This window comes from Pavona decussata, unplaced genomic scaffold (genome assembly GCF_977016875.1).
Source record: "Pavona decussata unplaced genomic scaffold, jaPavDecu1.1 SCAFFOLD_207, whole genome shotgun sequence".
Taxonomy (NCBI): domain Eukaryota; kingdom Metazoa; phylum Cnidaria; class Anthozoa; order Scleractinia; family Agariciidae; genus Pavona; species Pavona decussata.
In genome coordinates, this window is record NW_028145612.1 from 3,047,444 (window position 1) to 3,066,398 (window position 18,955).

Genomic DNA, 18,955 nt, shown 5'->3' on the forward strand with positions numbered 1-18,955 from the left:
GTGAATTTTCCAATTTATGCAACTGGAAATTAGAAGCCTGAAAAAAATTCAGGCTTCAACGGGATTCGAACCCGTGACCTCCGCGTTACCGGTGCGATGCTCTACCAACTGAGCTATGAAGCCACACATTGGGAGCAAGGTCAATTGTAGGTTCCCATTTTTCCCGTGAGAGGAGTGAAACGATGTAAAGTATATGAAATAATTCATATAGGAACTGCGGATGTAGATGAAAGTGAGAAGTGATCATCGCAGTGAATTTTCCAATTTATGCAACTGGAAATTAGAAGCCTGAAAAAAATTCAGGCTTCAACGGGATTCGAACCCGTGACCTCCGCGTTACCGGTGCGATGCTCTACCAACTGAGCTATGAAGCCACAGATTGGGAGCAAGGTCAATTGTAGGTTCCCATTTTTCCCGTGAGAGGAGTGAAACGATGTAAAGTATATGAAATAATTCATATAGGAACTGCGGATGTAGATGAAAGTGAGAAGTGATCATCGCAGTGAATTTTCCAATTTATGCAACTGGAAATTAGAAGCCTGAAAAAAATTCAGGCTTCAACGGGATTCGAACCCGTGACCTCCGCGTTACCGGTGCGATGCTCTACCAACTGAGCTATGAAGCCACACATTGGGAGCAAGGTCAATTGTAGGTTCCCATTTTTCCCGTGAGAGGAGTGAAACGATGTAAAGTATATGAAATAATTCATATAGGAACTGCGGATGTAGATGAAAGTGATGAATATACTTTACATCGTTTCACTCCTCTCACGGGAAAAATGAGAACCTACAATTGCGAATTCATGTCCCTCTTGCACACGTCCTTGTAGCATAGCATTGGACGGCCAACCGGTCTGGAACCTGACGCAAAGGATGTCCGTAGAGGACATCCTTTGGAAGGCGTTCATTTTCCATGCGCCGGATATGGCCGAGCCAGCGTAGGTGTCTCAGGAACAACAACACAAGCACGCTTGGAGTGTTCGCCCGCTCGAGGACATCCTTGTTAGATACGCTGTCGTACCAGAATATACCCAAGATGCGTCGCAGGCAACGCAGACGGGAGCTGGTGAGGCGACGTTCTTGGTTCTGAGTGTGTTTACAATATCTGGCTCAATATTTTTCGGACAAGACGTCATTAGAATTCATTTCTTTTCATTCACACTTGCCTTATTTTCTTAGATTTCGACAGTTTCTTTCGAGTTCGTGTCCTTTGTAAAAAGATCTTAAAAGACAGACCTCCTTGAGTAAATTAACTTTCAATTGGATCCATAAGGCGCAAATGTGTTAATACTTTTTGTACTTTCATACCACAAACTTTAATTTCCACGCAAGTTACTCTGGTGTCAATCCCGTTTGCGACGAGCTTCAGAATAGCATGAGAAATCTCCTTTACGCATTCACTCCCAGTCTTCATTTCGAACTGAACCAATTTCTAATCAAACAGTCGTAAGTAGACATTCAAAATGAAAGAAACAAGCTACCAACCAAAAACAAGGTTGTGTGCGTTTGTTATACGAAAGACACTGTGTATCAATCTTGTATCATTGACCGGCCTATATTAATTAAAGAGAAGTTGGAATTTGGAAGAAAAATTCAGCGGCTGCATTTTTATCATTAGCTTTTTATTATTAGTTTTTAAGCTCAAAATATATTTTCCAAAATCCCTCTAAACGTAAGTTTACCGCACTCAGTAATTCAATCAAATTGTCTTTGATTTGTTTCATTCAGTAGCAGCCAAAAAAGTTAGCGGAAAATTTCTCAAAGCCGCTTCCACAGACTTGGTACACGTTAAAAAGTATATGACGGAATTTTCTTTATTTGCTTGATGAAATCTTCATGTTGCTATCGTATGAAAATCGAAAGAAACTTTCTTTATCATCTTTCTTCCACGCATTTGAGGCGAAAAAAGTGTCAATTTTCACTTCCGGGTTGGGTACAATCTCGTACCCAGAGTCCTCAGGCTTTTTAGTTAGCGGTTGGTCGCCAAGAGAGACTCTGGTGCACTGAATTTCTCCAGGGCCTCTCCTGGCGACCAACCGCTGGCCAAACAGCCTGAGGACTCTGGGTACGACATTGGGTTGGGTACATTACCGCGCAAGGCGGGAGACGGACGATAGCAGGGCTGTGGCGCACATACCGGAACACTAGTCTCACGGTTTCTCTATTCCTTAGTTGTTTTTCGTGTGCAGAGGAAGAAAACTGTGAGGACTAAAATATGAATGGGATAGTTGAATACTCAGAATGAAACCCCTGACGAGGTGCGACCTTCATTATGAGTAGATGCACTTCAGTGCTAAGTGGTAACGTGTTGAGAGTCACATGCACGAATATAAGCTTCCAGGCCTAGGGATAGTAACGTATTGTTCTTAAAAAGGGATAGTAACACCAGATCTTAAAAAAAATTTAGTTAATTCTTATCTCCGGTGTGTTCATACTGTTTTATTACGATTCACTTCTAGAGAGACTAGGAATTGATAAGTGTAAACGTTCTGAAGCTTTCACTCTTATCATAAGGGTTTCGTCAGCAGAAATGAACATGTCTTTATTTGTTTATGCTAGCATCTACAATACACGCTGATTTTCAAGTGGGGCACGGCGAATTTACTAAGTGACTCTTTGAATCAAGTGACCACGGTGAGGTCGTAACCCTCGTCCCTTTTAAATCACAGTGAATTTTCCTTCATTTGTCATAGATGGTCGGTTTCACGTTTCTCTGAAATCAACCAGCTCCTCGTCTACAATAATTCTGTCTTCCCATTTTACTTCGTGTTCTATACTGTCCAGATTTTACCGCACGGCGGAAGAGGGCTGCGTATGGTGTTCCCTTAGCCTCTTCATAAACGTTCAAAGTCGCTGTGGGCAGAGTTCCCTTCCCCGGTCTAGATAAGGTTCAGGACGACCTACACCGTTTGCAACGTCTTACTCGACAGAAAAAAAGAACGAAAAACAGAACAATGGTGCTAGCCCTCAAAAGCCATGAGCTTTGGAAAGGTGTAGGTCTACCGTTGGTTCACTTACCTCAGCGATGGGCGAATCCGACGAGCTGGAAACAGGACGCATGTTAGAACATCTATGTAAAAATAATAATATTACCATTACAACACTAGCAACAATAAATTACTTTTAAAGTGCCCCTGGCATGGGTAGTACTTTCCACCAATACTTTCGAATGCTAAAGGGAAAAGGAAACGTAAATTTTTAACACCGTAGTACGTTAATGTTAGTTATTCAAGAACAAGCCTCCCTATCCAGAAATACACCATCACAAGAGAATGAAAGAACATCTCATGGTGTAAGCTCATGAGGTATCGCTTTCAATTAATAACTGGTCGGGAATTTTAGATAGGAACAACGCATGAATTTCCCCGACTTTAATTAAAGTGTTGCATAAGCGGGAATTTGACCGGATATGAACTCGTCGTTTGGTGTTTGTTATGTTAAGTAATTAACTTTCTGTGTTCGTGATTTATAGAGTTGCGGAATCGTGCTCTAATTCTACATATTATTTCTAATTTACAATATTAGGCAACTCTGAGGCTGGACGATTCTTGTATTGAGGCCCCTGTTCCCGCAGTCGATAAAAGCCCGGCGTGCCCAATCGATGAAAATCGATCATCGGAAACCGATCAATATAATCGATACAAATTATTCGATTAATATCGATTGGTTTCGCCTCACTTTCTAAGGAATGAGGCCATCCCTCACAATCATTCCTCAAAACCTTAACACAGTAGCAACTAATGAGATCCACTGACAGAATCGAAACTGCAGTCTTGCTTGATAGACACTATGGAGGAAAATAATATTATGAATGATGAACGACTACTCACTGTATCCACATCAGTGCTTCCAAAAGGCATTACCGCAAATCAAACTTCGCAGAATTCAACGGCTTGAATTGCGAAAAAGCACTGTTGTACAACAAGCTACGAATAAGGCACTCTCTACGGTCCATGAACCGAAACTAAACGAACATGTGGAAAGAATTTCAAACATCCAAATCACTTTCCTTTACACATGTTTACACAAGGGCGAGCGATTTTCAAAAAATAATCTATTCCTGACGTGCGCACGCACTTCAAACCGACAGAAACTTTCCAGTACAGGCTCTATCAAAGGTGAAGCCTTAAGACTTCTCAAAACAAAATCTTCAAACACAACATTTGAAGACACCATTACTATATTCAAACAGAGATTACGCTACAGAGGTTACCCCGATAACCTTATAGATAGAACTCTCTCAGAAGTCAATATCAGCAAAAGAATGTCGGGCCTACAAAACAAACAAAAAACGCGCAAAAACATTTTGCCGTTTGTTACAGAATATCGCCCTTCTGTGCTTAACCTAAAAACCATGCAGATGAGTAAATGGCACTTGATAGAAAATCAGCCTCAGCTAAGAGAGATCTACAAAGACCCTTCCCTACGTATACTTTCGTACAGAAAAGGGAGTTTTTTGAAATACGTACTCGTGAGAGCAAATTGCTTTGAAGGCCATATTCTTCTTATCTCGACCAATAGGAGCCGTGTTTGGCCTGTCATCATTATTTTACCATCGATAAAAATCGATACTCACAAGGCAAGTCCTGTTAATTGTATCGATTTTTATCGATTTTGTCGATTGTTATCAGTTTTAGAGCGGTTTTCAATTGAGTGTCGAAAGTAATTCGCGTTTGCTTTGGTTTTGCTTTACTGTGCTCTGTGATTGGTTGATAAAGCTTGCACCACTTTTTCAACCAATGAAAAGTAAAAGCAACCAATCATGACTTGCTTGCCCGCGTTTTCCCGCCCTTGGCGCCGGTTACATGTATTTGCTTCGAATTCTGATTGGTTCATTGCGTTACTTAGGTCTGTTGTGATTGGTCAGAGTAATTACTTTGCTTTTGGTTTTACGACACTCGATTGAAAACTGCTCCAAAAAATTAACGATTTACGAATTCTTCCAACATTTTGTAGGCCCCGGGAAACGTTACGTATCCGTTTGCGTAGCCTGCAATACGCCTGCGTTCGCGTGGACTCAAGTCAGTCTTGTCGAAGTCTTGCGAGTCTCAATCAAATGACGGGCGAAATGAACGCGGAAAAACGTACACGGAAAAACGGGAAAAATAGCCGGATCTTTTGTTATTTGTAGGAGTCGGCACTTTCAAGAAACCGGCGTTGTTCAACAAATCATGGGCCACAGGAAACATGGGTTTCGACCAAATAAAGACTACATTTTTCTCAAATAAAGTTGAATTACTCACAATAAAGTAGTCTTTTGTCTTTTCTGGCCGTTTCTCCCCATTTATTTCTTGTAGCGCTAACAACGCGCCGTTTGACCCAGAACTTTATCGCCAGCATTCGTTACGCGGCCACTAAGCGCGCGAGCGTCAACTCATATGAGTTGACGCAAACGTATCTGAAATCATTATTATTAATTGATTACAATTGACAATGGATATAATCGATGAAAATTGATTAAAATCGATGAAAGTCGATACTCACAACTCTTTCGATCCTCGATTTTCATCGATTTCCGATATCAATTGATTAATAACTATCGATTAATATCGATTATCGAATTTCATCGATTGGGCACGCCGGGATAAACGAAATTGAAACAATTGCCACGAGGATATGGCAGCCGTGGTCTGTTCATTATTTCACACCACCGGCCGGTTACCTCAGCAGGGAGAACACCGGACAACCGTGCGGAAGGTCACGGGTTCAAACCCCGGCCAGGCCAACTGAGGAAAAAGTGCTGCCTTTGTAATGACTTTTGAAAATGGTTAGACTTTCTAGTCTTCTTGGATAAGGACGATAAACCGTAGGTCCCGTCTCCCAACGTCTGTGGGACGTTAAAGAACCCACATACTGTTCGAAAAGAGTAGGGGGACGTAGTTCCCAGTGTGATGATCCATCAGTCTAATTTCATCTGTCTTTCACATACATGCGTGGGTTGGGTGTGTGGCTGAGATCAAAATATGGACTGATAGTGGCTGCCAGTGGCACGTTTACAACCTAATGCCCGATTTCACCCCCACAGAAGAATTAGAAACCGCCATGAAACTATGTGATATTTGCGGTATATAAATTCATTACCATTACGACATGTTGTCTGGGTGCACTGAGGTTGAAAGAAATCTTATTTATTTTTCAGATGATTTCGGAGCAAAGAATAACAGACCGTTTTGCATTATGATTTCAAACGCTCAAAGACTTAGTTGTAGTTGTAGTTGTAGTTGTAGTAGTAGAGACTGGCCCAAGCGAACCGAAGCAACATGGCTTCCTCCTGAATTTCCTTATTATGTGCCGGATTCAATTCAAAACAATGCGCCGAAAGCTGGTTTCACTGAAAATTTTGGTTCAACATCTTAGCAGAAAAACGTAACTTCATAATGTGCCTACAATTTTTCCGCACAAAGAAACCGAACAATAGAGGAGAATCAAAGGCCGAGGATGAGGTAGAGCAGGCAAAGAATTAGGCTTACGAAGACGAAGATGAGCTAAAGGAAGTAGAACAGGGAGTAAACGAGAGTTCTTCATATTTCCCTAACCAAACAACTGACGAAGGCGTTTATTTGCGCCCAAGGAACGAATTTAGTGTTGAAAATTAATGCGACTGGGGAAGTCCTTTTCTTCTCTGAGTTTGAGTCCTTTTACTTTTTTTTATGTATTCCTGGCTGGTGCCTTGTTTCTTAGCCTTTGCTTTCAGATTACTTTCCTTAGAATGATTCTTTGTTTTTTTTTTGTTTTTTTTGTCGTTGTTGTTGTTGTTGTTGTTGGGTTTTTTTTTTTTTTTGGCCTTAACGAAATAATTTTCCAAATCTCAAAGCTTAGCTGGACCTGTAGCCAAGCTAACTCAAGCAAAAAAAGGCAATAGATAAACATCATGACATGGCTACACCTCCTTATTTTCACCATCATTTTAACTCTGAAGTGCGATATTTGTTGAGAAAACCAATGCTATTAGGCACTATATACCGAGGATCAGTGTACAAAGTAATGCAACTAAAAGAGCTCGTTAGCTTTTTTCTTACTCAGCTGGGTTTTGGACTAACGCTGCGATGTATTGCACAGACTTCTTAACACCAATTGTTTTAGTGAGACTTCTGTTTATTACATAAAGCTGTGTTCATACTTCATTTTGGGTCTGTAGCAAAATATTCATCGAGTTTTCTATCGTTCACACACTGAGTACATATATAAAGTTTGGATATTACAGGTCTGATGTTGGTGTAAGGTCTCAAATCGGTACTCGTATATATGGTGTGAACACCTTGCTGGATATTCATTCACCACAGCATACCGGGAAGCCATGGATCCAAACTGTACCAGTACAAATTTTAAAGTGTTGCATGCAAGTTTATGTTGGTGCCATTTTGATGTTAAAACGGTGGGATCACTGCCGATATGCCGATATTGAATTATCTACATTGGTTCAGGTCTCCCCCCTAAAAAGCCATTAACTGACGGACTGCCTACAGTCCATGTACAATAAGGCAAGATTCGTTCATTTTCTACAGCTAACTACTGTTTACTCTCATTATAAATAGTGGAATTGGCGAACTTGTAAATATGTTGATAGTCCTCTATCAGCATAAGTGGGGCGAATGTCTAACTTTTGGGATGACTCATCCCAAAAGTTAGAAAAAGTGTATATTTACAGAGAAGTGGCTGAGATCTTGCGGAACCACCTACTTCATCATAGGAGTAATTTTGAGTGAAGTATTATGTGCTTGGATACAACATATGCAAACTCATGAACTCAAAACACCTGTTATGCCTGTTATAATTTGCAATGAAACAAACGCTGAACTCTCACAACTCAACCTCCATTATTGCATCCCTACACTTTGCTAATGTAAAGAATCATTTATGTAAAAAAATATATATAGAAAGCTGCAGGTTGAAGAGAAGCAGAAAGCTCTAATAAAAATTATAAAATTAATAAAATAAATTACATTTATCAACTGAAATCTTGAAATCAATCAACGCCGTCGGGCAAACATCCTGACAAAGAACATTCCAAACAAAAATGAAATTATAACTGAAATAACGGAATAACCTTACATGTATGTCGAAAACAGTGGTATCATTATACCGCGGGGGACAGCAACTCCCGCGACCAAAGACTACGAAAGAAAGCGCGAAAAAGCTACACAGGCCTTTTCATAAAGGTCGGCACACACAAAAGGACTAGTCCAGGGGACAAAGTCCCTTTGCGCAAATTACCTATTTTCATAAAAATAAAGTCACACAAACTAAACGTTTGTTCCTAGTCTGACTAATCACACGAATTCAAACTAGTTTAAATCCGTGGGACAAATCCTCTAGACTTGTCCCTTGAAATTGTGCTTATCCCTTCGTGCGAACTGTACGTGTGACAAGTCCATGCGACAAAATGAAAATAAACCAATAGCTGATCATCATTCGAAGTTCTTGCCAAATCCCGCTAGATTTGCTCAATGCTGTAATCTATTTTAGTTTTGTCTAGTTTTCATCATCCTTGCTTTTTTTCACCTTTGTTGTTTTTCTTTCTTGTTTCTGTTCAACATCTTTAGAGCGCTATTCGAAATCTCATTCATTTTATGACAAGATTCATTTACATAAAGATCCCGCAAGCAGTTTGCGGCACATTGTTAACCAATCGAACTTACCGACCAGAGGAACTTGAGTTTCTCTTCAGCCGACAGAACCAAATGATTAAAGCCAAAACAACTAGAAACAGTATGATGCTTATAACAATCACAGCAATCACACCCTCTGGGAAATCACCTACAAGATACAAGTAAAGGAAACAGGTGTACGTTCAATACAATAAAACCCTTTTTTTTATCGCTTATAAAACTAGCAACTAGCAACACTATCAAGTGGCCTCGAATAAGGGAAAAGGCACTTTTCTGTTGGTCTCCTCTACGCAGATTAAACGAAGCTGGCCTTTTATTTTATTATTATTTAATCAAGGTAAAGTTCCTTTCAATCCTGAGGAGCAGTGATGAAATCGTTTTTGCTTATGTTTTTTTTTTTTTTTTACTAAAATGCAGTTAATGAGGGCAGCAACTGAGTTAAAAATTTTGCGGAGCTGAACGAGGGCCATGTCATACCCAGAAGAAAGCGGTCGGCCTGGTGAATTGCGATATTTTGATAGGCCAGATACCCATCGATCAGTGAGGGGTTTTCGTATGCTGATGGTTTTCCCTTTAAGCAGGCTTAAGTATCTAGAAAGGAGAAAAACCCAGTTTGAAATCATTGCAAAGCCCATCCAAAACGAAGGCTACATGCTGCCAATTCGGGTGGTGCCACAATTCCCAGGCAAGCTGCTTCCCGTTCAAGGGAGCAAGGCTGGAAAGAAAGAAACAATCTTTACGGGATTCGCTTCCAATCGTTTCGTTCGGGTTTGCGACTAGGTGTTTACGACTCCTCCTTAGAAGGGACTGTTCCGTTTTGACCACATAGAATCTCGGTTCTGATGATTTCCGTGCAATCACGACAGGAGAACTCTTGCCTGCAACCCAGACCTTGTCAGCATGTTCGAGTTCTGGCAGTGTTGACACCCAATGACGTTGGTTGTAGTTTTCTGGCTGTTGTCGTTTGTGCGCCAGTTCCGTTTTCCGTAGCTGCTCTGTATCCAGTCATTTCGGGGACAGTGTCTCTGTAGCCAGCGGGAGGGTAGAGTGTAACTTTCTTCCTATTAGTAGTTCAGATAGAGAGTACCCGTTGTGTATTGGGGTTGATCTGTAACACAGAAAAGCCAGAAACAAGATCATCTGATTTTGTAATCAGGTTTTTCGCTGTCTGGACCGCTCTTTCGGCCTCACCGTTACTTTGGGAATATTAGGGACTGCTTGTCAGATGAGTAAATCCCCATTCTTCTGCAAACTTCCAGAAATGAGCACCTGCAAATTGTGGACCGTTGTCTGACACCACAATGTCAGGTATGCCATGGCGGGAAAAGAAGGATTTTAAATGGTTAATTACCCTTTCTGAGGTAGAAGTCTTCAGAGGTACGATTTCAAAGAATGACAACCCACAGTCTCTACCGCTGTGACGAGAAAAGTCGGTTCCCACTTTCTGCCATGGTTTTTCGGGAAGTAGGGTTGGTATTATCGGTTCAGAGTGGTTTTCTTTGTGTTTGCAACATGTTGGGCACGTAGAAACCAATTCTTCGATTTATTTGCTGAGGCCCGGCCACCATATCGATTTGCGTGCTCTTTCACGGCATTTGCGGATTCCTGCGTGTATCTTGTCCAAGATGTCCAAGCGTAAGGATGAAGGGATGACAGGCCTCTTTGGACAGTGATGTTTACTCTGTGAGGCCAATATGCACGGACTACTGTGTTCAGCTTCTGTTTTTTAGGTCCGCCGTCGGTACAGAATTCTTGAATTTTTCTGCACACTTCATCATTCTGCTGATGAACTCGTATCTCATTTAGCCTTCTCTCAATAGCAAGGAAACTTTCAAGAATATTGGCCACGTACAAGTTGAGGTCTTCAGTTAAACGTTTGTCTTGTATTGAAGGCGGCTTTCTCACTGGTGCTCTTGATAAGGTGTTGGCAGTGACTAAGTCCTTTCGCGGAACGTGTTATACCTTGGAGAAATATTTCATGAGCCTCATTTTAAATCTTTTTATCCCCGGAGGAAGTTCAACCAGGGTTTTTGAACCAAAGAGAGGTACTAGTGGCTTGTGGTCAGTTTCGATCAAGATATCTTTGCCCAGGATGAAATCGTTAAACTTTTCGCACGCCCAGGTTGTAGCGAGGGCTTCTTGTTTAATTTGAGCGTTCTTCTACTCAGTATTGGTCATGGATCTCAATGCATAAGCTATAGGCTTCAATTCTTTGTTGCCTCGTTCTTGTACAAGTACCGCACCAAGACCATATGATGATGCGTCCGCTGAGAGTATTGTACGCTTCTCAGGGTCGTGATGGGCGAGGACAGGGGTTGAGCTCAGCTCATCTTGAAGCTTCTCAAAGGACTCTTGTTGTGTTTGCTCGCACTCAAATCCATTCTTCTTGCTGAGGAGGTCTTTCAGAGGTTTTGCTTTCTCCGCAAGATGGGGAATAAATCTTCCTAGCTGATTGACCACTCCGGGGAAGCGACGCACGTTACTAACATTTTGAGGTGTGACCATCTTTCGGACAGACTCTCCTTTCTCTGGATTAGACTTGATATCCTCTTCATTAATCACGTGTCCTGCAAATTTTACTCCCGTCACCGAGAATTACACTTTCCAGGATTCAGGGTAACACCTGCTTCGTCTAGCTTTCTTAGGACTGCTCGTAATCTCGTGTCATGCTCTTTTTGAGTTTTGCCATAGATAATCATGTCATCAACGATTAAAATGTGGCCATCTTGACCTTCCAAAGTTTGGCTCATCCTCGTCTGGTAATGTCCAGGGGCAGACTTGATTCCGAAGGGCATCCGATTGAAACAAAATCTGCCAAAGGGTGTGATGAATGTTGTCAGCAAGCGCGAGTCAGGATCTAGCTTCTCTTGCCAGAATACAGAATTGCAGTCTAACTTGGAGAAGAACTTGGATTCTTTGATTTGTGCAAGCAAGTTGTCAATTTTGGGCAAATGGTATGTTTCTCGTAGGACACTTTCATTGAGTTTGGCAAAGTCCACGCATATACGGATTCTGCCATCTGGTTTTGGAACAACGATCATGCCTGAGCACCAGTCGGTGGGTGTGTCTACTTTGGAGATCACTTCCAGCTTCTCCATTGGTTCTAATTCTTCTTTAACTTCTTCATCAGGGGTAACGCAACTCTTCTAGATGTGGTCAGCGCAAATGGAGTGGAACCAGGCTTTAATTTGATGGTAAATTCGCGCCTCAATTCGCCCAGGCCTTTAAGTAATCTAGGGTGATTTGCTTTGACTTCTGCTTCAATAATTTTGCTGCAATCGGAATGAATTCTTTCAACTTTATGCACCAGATCGAGAGCGTCAATTGCCGGTCGTCCTAATAAAGGCTCTTTTAGGTCCTCAACGACATAAATTTCTTGTAGTGTTTCTTTTGAATTTATGGTCTTCAGAATTCTCAAGACGATACTTTTCTCAAGACCATTTAATTGTTCTCTTGAGGCGTTTCAAAGTTTGACCAGCCCCGCTCGCAAGTAAACGCTTTCTGGGATTACGCTTACACCTGCACCAGTGTCGATTTTAAACTTCACTGTTGTGTGACCCAGCGATAAATCAACTGACCACATTGTTTGGATTTTGTCGCTATCGATTGATCCGAGAAAGTAATCATTGTCGCTTGAAGCTTCTGTTTCTTTTTCTTCCCAAACTGAACGGACAACCTTGCTTTTACACTGTGATGCGCAATGGCCTTGTTTCTGGCATTTTTAACAACAAGCGGTGTTTACAGGGCATTCGGGTCGCGGCGATTTTTCGCAGCAACTCTTCATTGAGGGCGGTCGTTCTCTTGTGTTTGGTATTTTGCGTTTTGGTCTCCTTTTAGACGGTTTTCTCTTCTTCTCTCGGACAGCCGAAATCTTTGCCTCTTCGTCGTTTCCTTTTAAAATTCGTGATGCTGTTTGACTAGCTCCGATGATTTAGCAACTTTCACCGCCTTTTCTAGGGTAACCTTCTCATCTTACATAAGCTTTTGTGACAAAATGGAATTGCAAATTCCAACTACGGAAACGATGGGATCTCTGATGAGTTCTTCTTTCAATGGCCTAAACTGAGAAGTTTCTGCGAGTTCATTAAGGGACTCGGTAAATTCGACAACAGATTCTTTCTCCCCTTGAACTCGTTCTTTAAAACGTGCTCGTTCAACAATCATGATATTAGAGCGCCCTACAAAATGAGTATCAAAAAGCCGTTTAACCGTTGCGTACATGAAATCCCTTTCGGCAATATGTAAAATCTTGAGAACATCGTTGGCGTTTCGTCCCATAGCGTAAACAAGTGTCTTGATTTGAACTTTTTCATATTTTTCATCAAGGCCACTCACACTCGGACACTCGAAGCGTTCAATCCAGCGCTTCCGTTCTTCAGGCTTTTTGGGGTATAATATTTCTGGTAAAGGAATCTGAGATGACGCCATTGCTTCTCTACAGATTCGTAATCGATGCTCTTCGGCTTGTGGCTCGCAGGTTTACGTTATTTTACACGATCTCACTTCTTGACACCATGTGTAGTTACCACTCACCCAACTTTATGTCCAAGACTCGAAGCGGGTTTTATTGCACGATCAAATATATTATATATATTACATTCGTTACATCACGAAAGAACAAAGCACAATTAAATATCTTATATTACATTCGTTACATTACGAAAGAACAATATCCTTACAGCATCCACAGTAATTGCCGTGTTAGCGTTAACGCTAGAAATAGCGGGCGGATCTGAGCGAGGAAAGGAGGCTTGCTCGGCAGCTAAAGAAGCTTCTACGGGAGGTCAACCATGGCGATCAACTCCGATAAAGGCTGAGCAGCGCTGAGCATCGAGGCCGCGATGCCAAAACTTGCATCTGACAAAACCTTTCAAATTGCTAATCATTCGAAAACCAAATGCCGAAAGAGTTTATGATCCACGGTAGATTGACTGTTCTAGTGATATAGAGGTACAGAGGGCATTTTTGAGTGCAAGTCATATCTTTGCTAAATCATTCCTTACTATTGCCTCCGATTCGGCCTTTTTTATCAAGGTGATGTACATAACTCTGAACACCATCTTGACTGGAAACTAACCATAGTAAAACATCCAAATGCACAATCGAAAGCTGAAGATAAGTCAGAACGAATTTCAGGGAAAAAAGTTTATATTGAACTTTCTGCCATTCTTTGGTGGAGACGGTGCTCCTTTTCTTTTTTCATTGCCCTTTGGCATCAAATTTTGGCATTCAACTCAGTACACATGGGACGGTTACAAACTTACTAAAAGTGAGGTGATTATTGGGATCACTAAACCAGTTAAAATTCCACCACTAAAAACGCCCTTCATCCTTCTTTCCAAAGAGTACATTTTTCAAAATAAAAGTGAGAGTAGTTTATGACGCAGAACGATCAACAGCTAAGAAAAAAATACAGGCTTCAATTCTACTATTGAATACTGGCCAGCTTATACATACCTCTCAAAAGCAAAATAAATAAATAAGTTGACTTCGCAGATCCGGTTTTTTTTTTAAGATAGGTTTCGCTTATCAAAGGGTGGACGGCAAAATTTTTTCGCGCCACTCTAGGGTATTAATTACGGAAACATACAATGTCTAAAATCCACCAAGCAACTACCTGGAATTGTGTTTAAATTCGTTAAATTGGTAGAGAGGTAATAAATGTCTCTCACCTTGTCCTTGAACTGTAGTACGTTCATTCTGTACTCGAAGATAAATAACACAAACAGCCGAGTGCACTCCATCGGTTGCAGTGATATTGATAATACAATGAGTGCCCCAAGGCAGCGGTTTCTGGCTATAGATAGCTCCATCAGGATATATAACGAAGTGATCTGGGCACAGTTCCACAGTTAGGAGGAAAGTAATGTTGGCATTCAATCCGTAGTCTCCATCAGAGGCCGAAACACTAAATAATCGTGTTCCTGAAATGCGCGGTTTTGAAAAGGTCTGGTTTTCACATTTTGTGAACGCCGGAGGTGAATCATTTGAATCCTCAACAGTTACAACAATTGATGCGAATGATGCCAAACTCGGACTGCCATTATCAGATGCCTTGACGTAGAATTTATATTCTGCTCGAGAGGCATTCAGCTTCATTCTCTTTAAAGTTGTAACGGCTCCACTTGTGGCATCAACTGAAAATGTGTCATTAACAAACGTACTAGTATCGTTCGGCCATCGCACCAAGGAATATGTCACTTGGCCATTGGAACCACAGTCTTCATCTTCCGCTGTAACGTTAACTATTAAGGATCCAATGGGGATATTCTCTGTCACATTAGCTGAATACAAACTACTGGAGAAGTATGGAGCATTATCATTGACGTCTTCCAGGCTTATAACTAGCGTGGTGTTTCTTGGAAACTTTCCATCTGTTGCTTGGATATAAAGGATCACTTCGCTCGTGTTCTCACGATCCAGTTCTCCAATAACAGTGATATTCCCGAATGAAGCATCAATGGAAAACTTGTCAACATACTCACTAGGCAACAAAGTGTATGTTATTATAGAATTGTTGCCATAGTCAGCGTCGATAGCTTTCACGTGGAATATGATGGTTCCATTAGCTACGTTTTCCTTGACGAACGTCTTGTTTCTACAATGTTAAGGAAACAAAAATAGTTAATATAAATATAACTTGCCAAATAAATGATTACTGTTTTCCATCTTAACAAAACTTATTATTTCTTTATTATTGTTATTAAGTATGCTATGCGTACCCGGGAATGAGGCGTTGTTCATCACATAATTAAAAAATTAAACGAGACCTAACTGTAAGTTAAAGTTTGAAAGAGATTCTGAGCCACCGGTCGGGAACAAGGGAGTCACGTCAGATACGCGCGAGCAACTTCACATTCGGAGTGCAAAAAATGACGTACCGCATTCACATCCAAGGGTATGCGATAAAAGAATATATTACTCCATCTCCCAAGATGGATTAAAATTTCGTCCTGGGTAGCCTCATGACTCCCTTGTTCCCGATGGGTGACTCATAGAATCTCAATCAAACTTCAACTTGCAGGTAAGTATCGTTTAATTTTTCAATTCTATGTCGTCATCGGTCTACGTTACAAAGAAGCTACGTGCGACTTGAAAGCATGTTACCACAAAGTCGACCAAACTGTAGAAAAAACAATAATCACAAGTATACCGCTGTAATTATCAGTGATTTAATAAGCAATGACGAATCCATTGATAGGAAAGAACTAGTCCATGGCAAGCAGATTCCTGCGCAAAACGTTTGTAAGCAAAGATAGCCTCACTTTATAGATACAATGCATCCAACAGTTCTTGTCCAAAATTTTATTTTGTACTAACAATGAATTTGTTATAGAACTTGCTGAAAGTATTTTCAGAAGCCCATCCAGTAGATTCCATAATGATTGTAACGGACACATTTTTAGCCTCAGCAGCTGAGGTAGATGCTGCTCCGGTATAATGTACCCCAAAGGTAGAAATGTCTTTGCCTACAAGTTTCAGTTCCTGTTTCAGGCTGCGTCTAATGGCAACCCGTCGTTTCTCGAGACTATTTCTTGTTTTACGGCGAGCTTGTCTGTGTTTAATTTTTCCGACAACGTTTGATTACAAGTTTTGCAAGCTTATCTGACACGTCTCTGTCGGTCTGCTCATCGGCATTTGGGTCATTAGCTATATCATTAAGCAGATCGTCTTTCTTGCCCTGAGTCGGGCAATTCTTCCCGTCTTTTTCTTCGACGTTGTTGAGCAGCCCAATGCTGTCAACGTCTGAAAGCTTCGCCTCCTCGTTTGAATTTTTGCCTCGGGCCTAGGGCAGTCAGTTAACCGCTCCAAGGCTTTGTTCATGGAGCCAAGCGAGTTAGTCACAGCCAAGATGATGTTAACGTTTGCTGGTGTCGCTTCCAACGTATCGTTGGTTTTAACCGATAGTTCTGGCATTTGCGTTTGTGACTTATCATAATCATTTAGAAAGTCGTTTTCCTCGGAGGTTTTTCCCTTCCCTGATCTTCACTTGGACGTTTTCCCGCAATTTCTGCGGTATTGTTAGCTTTGTTGTAGCCATGTATGAAAATAGAATAAGCTTAAGGTAAATCATAAGGATTTTTTATTGTTTAGAGTTTGTGAAATGATGAAATATTACAAAAAATTGTATCTGATCATGTGGACAAACTATAGACAGCCTCGTAACTAAATTGTTGGGCAATACTTTAACGCTAGTTCTGACGTCATAGCGGTTAGCATAGTAACAGGGCAGCTCTACAAAAATGACCTCTAAATTTTAGTTTTGGCAAATTATCCGAAAACTCAGTTGGTGACCTTCCGTTTTTATTGCTTTGTTAGAAAAGACCATATATTCTTAAACTCCTCTGGTAATATGATAAAAAGTAGTAGATCCAGTAGATCTTGTGTTATTTCAAAATAGGCATTTCCTCAACTACAAAAAATTCTACTTAATAACTTTCTCCCAGACGTTTCTATTTGAAGTGGCATACTGAATGTGGCATGCATGCAAAAAATTAAGATAGTTCACCATGGAAAATTTCGACATAGAAAAATTTGTTCCCTGCAACTTATATTTTTCCACTTGATGGAGTGTTTGATTAATTCAGCTGACGCGCACATATTAGTTATGGCGTGGATTGGAAACGCACGCGCGTCTTAAAACGCTTTTGCGCGTCCTCAATACGGATTTACCATGCTTGGAATAATTCCAACAGCGCAGGCCTCCACGGAATCGATCTTTAACTGAAAAATTCGATGTTCTATGTAATTACTAAGAGAACTGTCTGTTATCTAGTTTTCTGTAACGTCGATATACGAACGAATGTTATCAAGGGGGGAAAGCAATTTGATGCAAAGGTGCTCGCGCAAATCACGCGAAACTTCTTTGTGGCATAGACTGGTGACGAAATAGAATACATACTCAGCAACCGGTAGCAGGTGTTTCCATTATACACACGATCGACGGGAGACAAGGTGGGGCAGACTGTTTCTCCAATTAACGCGACACAAAGCCAGGCTTGTGTCATTTATATCCAAGCCTCGCTTGTTCTAAGTGCTGATAACGTGAACGATAAGCATGGTAAAATATGTAGAATTATGCAATGCTTTAACTCTGTCACTTTTGGTAAGAATAACACAATTCTATGACTGCTTAGAGTACCACAGGCGGCCCAAGGTCAAGCTGTGAGCGGTGGTGATCATCTTGCGTAATAGCGGTCACGGCGCAAATATAAGAGTTTGTATGGGAATATTTACGATCGGGTTTAGGAGGTACAAATATTGGAAAGTTCTAAATAAAAGTGACATACCTTGCTTCTAAGGTGTATTTCCTATTGTCTGTTTGTTATTTTGTGCTGAACTGAGGCCATTTTAACGAGTTATCACTTCCTAGGTTTGCCACTCCTAAGAGAAAGACAAGGCGTCACAGACCGTTTCGGGAGGCCCCTTCCGAGAAGCGAAAAATCCCAGCTCAAACTGATCGGGCAGCCACAAATCCAACGCAGAATCCCAGCACAAATGTCCTAGTTTCATTTCAGTTAAATCGCAATGCAATCCGGGCCCTGCAGCCGACACCAATCGGTAGTTTAGTTTCAATAATCCTAGCTCTCAACAGTGTAAAGACCCGTGTACACATTCACCATGACACACGACCGTTGAAAACATAATTTTTATTTTGAACCCCGGGTGCCCTCGGGTCAAATCGACAGGACACCATTGTCTCGATTGGTAACCCTGCGTTCTTTATAAACTATTAAAGCCTCACGAGAGAAGCACACCGTCAGTTGGCATCATCCGGTTTCGATTTGAAATGGGTATAATATTTTTTTCGTAAAGATCGCACAGTTTTGCTCTGAGTTATCGAAATGTGATAGATTTTTAAACACTTCCGGGCGCAAATTTGCATGAGCAATCGAGACAATGGTCTCCTGTCGATTTGACCCGAGAGCACCCAGAGTTCAAATCAAAAATTGTGTTTTCAACGGTCGTGTGTCGTGGTGAATGTGTACACGGGCCTTTACACTATTGAGAGCTGGGATTATTGAAACTAAACTACCGATTAGCGTCGGCTGCAGGGCCCGGATTGCATTGCGATTTAACTGAAATGAAACTAGGACATTTGTGCAGGGATTCTGCGTTGGATTTGTGGCTGCTCGATCAGTTTGAGCTGGGATTTTTCGCTTCTCGGAAGGGGCCTTCCGAAACGGTCTGTGACGCCTTGGTTTCCTCTTAGGAGTGGCAAACCTAGGAAGTGATAACTCGTTAAAATGGCCTCAGTTCAGCACAAAATAACAAACAGACAATAGGCAATACACCTTAGGATCAAGGTTTCATTTTTATTTAGAACTTTCCAATATTTGTACCTCC

General features: G+C 41.2%; 1 protein-coding gene and 3 non-coding genes across 9 annotated transcripts in view; all 4 read right to left on the reverse strand.

Annotated features, from left to right (window-relative positions):
* LOC146460922 (uncharacterized) overlaps positions 1-18,955 on the reverse strand; it is a 94,334-nt gene that overhangs the window by 2,314 nt on the left and 73,065 nt on the right. For all 6 annotated transcript variants that reach the window (XM_085087689.1, XM_085087688.1, XM_085087690.1 and 3 more), the window contains 3 exons: positions 14,281-15,206; positions 8,639-8,756; positions 3,018-3,069 (listed from right to left, as the gene is read on the reverse strand). In XM_085087689.1, coding sequence (XP_084943815.1) covers positions 3,018-3,069; positions 8,639-8,756; positions 14,281-15,206 — 1,096 coding nt within the window. The remainder of the gene's footprint in view (positions 1-3,017; positions 3,070-8,638; positions 8,757-14,280; positions 15,207-18,955) is intronic.
* Positions 51-123, reverse strand: Trnat-ggu (transfer RNA threonine (anticodon GGU)). The gene has a single exon. It is a non-coding gene; the product is annotated as a tRNA-Thr (tRNA).
* Trnat-ggu (transfer RNA threonine (anticodon GGU)) lies at positions 302-374 on the reverse strand. The gene has a single exon. It is a non-coding gene; the product is annotated as a tRNA-Thr (tRNA).
* Positions 553-625, reverse strand: Trnat-ggu (transfer RNA threonine (anticodon GGU)). The gene has a single exon. It is a non-coding gene; the product is annotated as a tRNA-Thr (tRNA).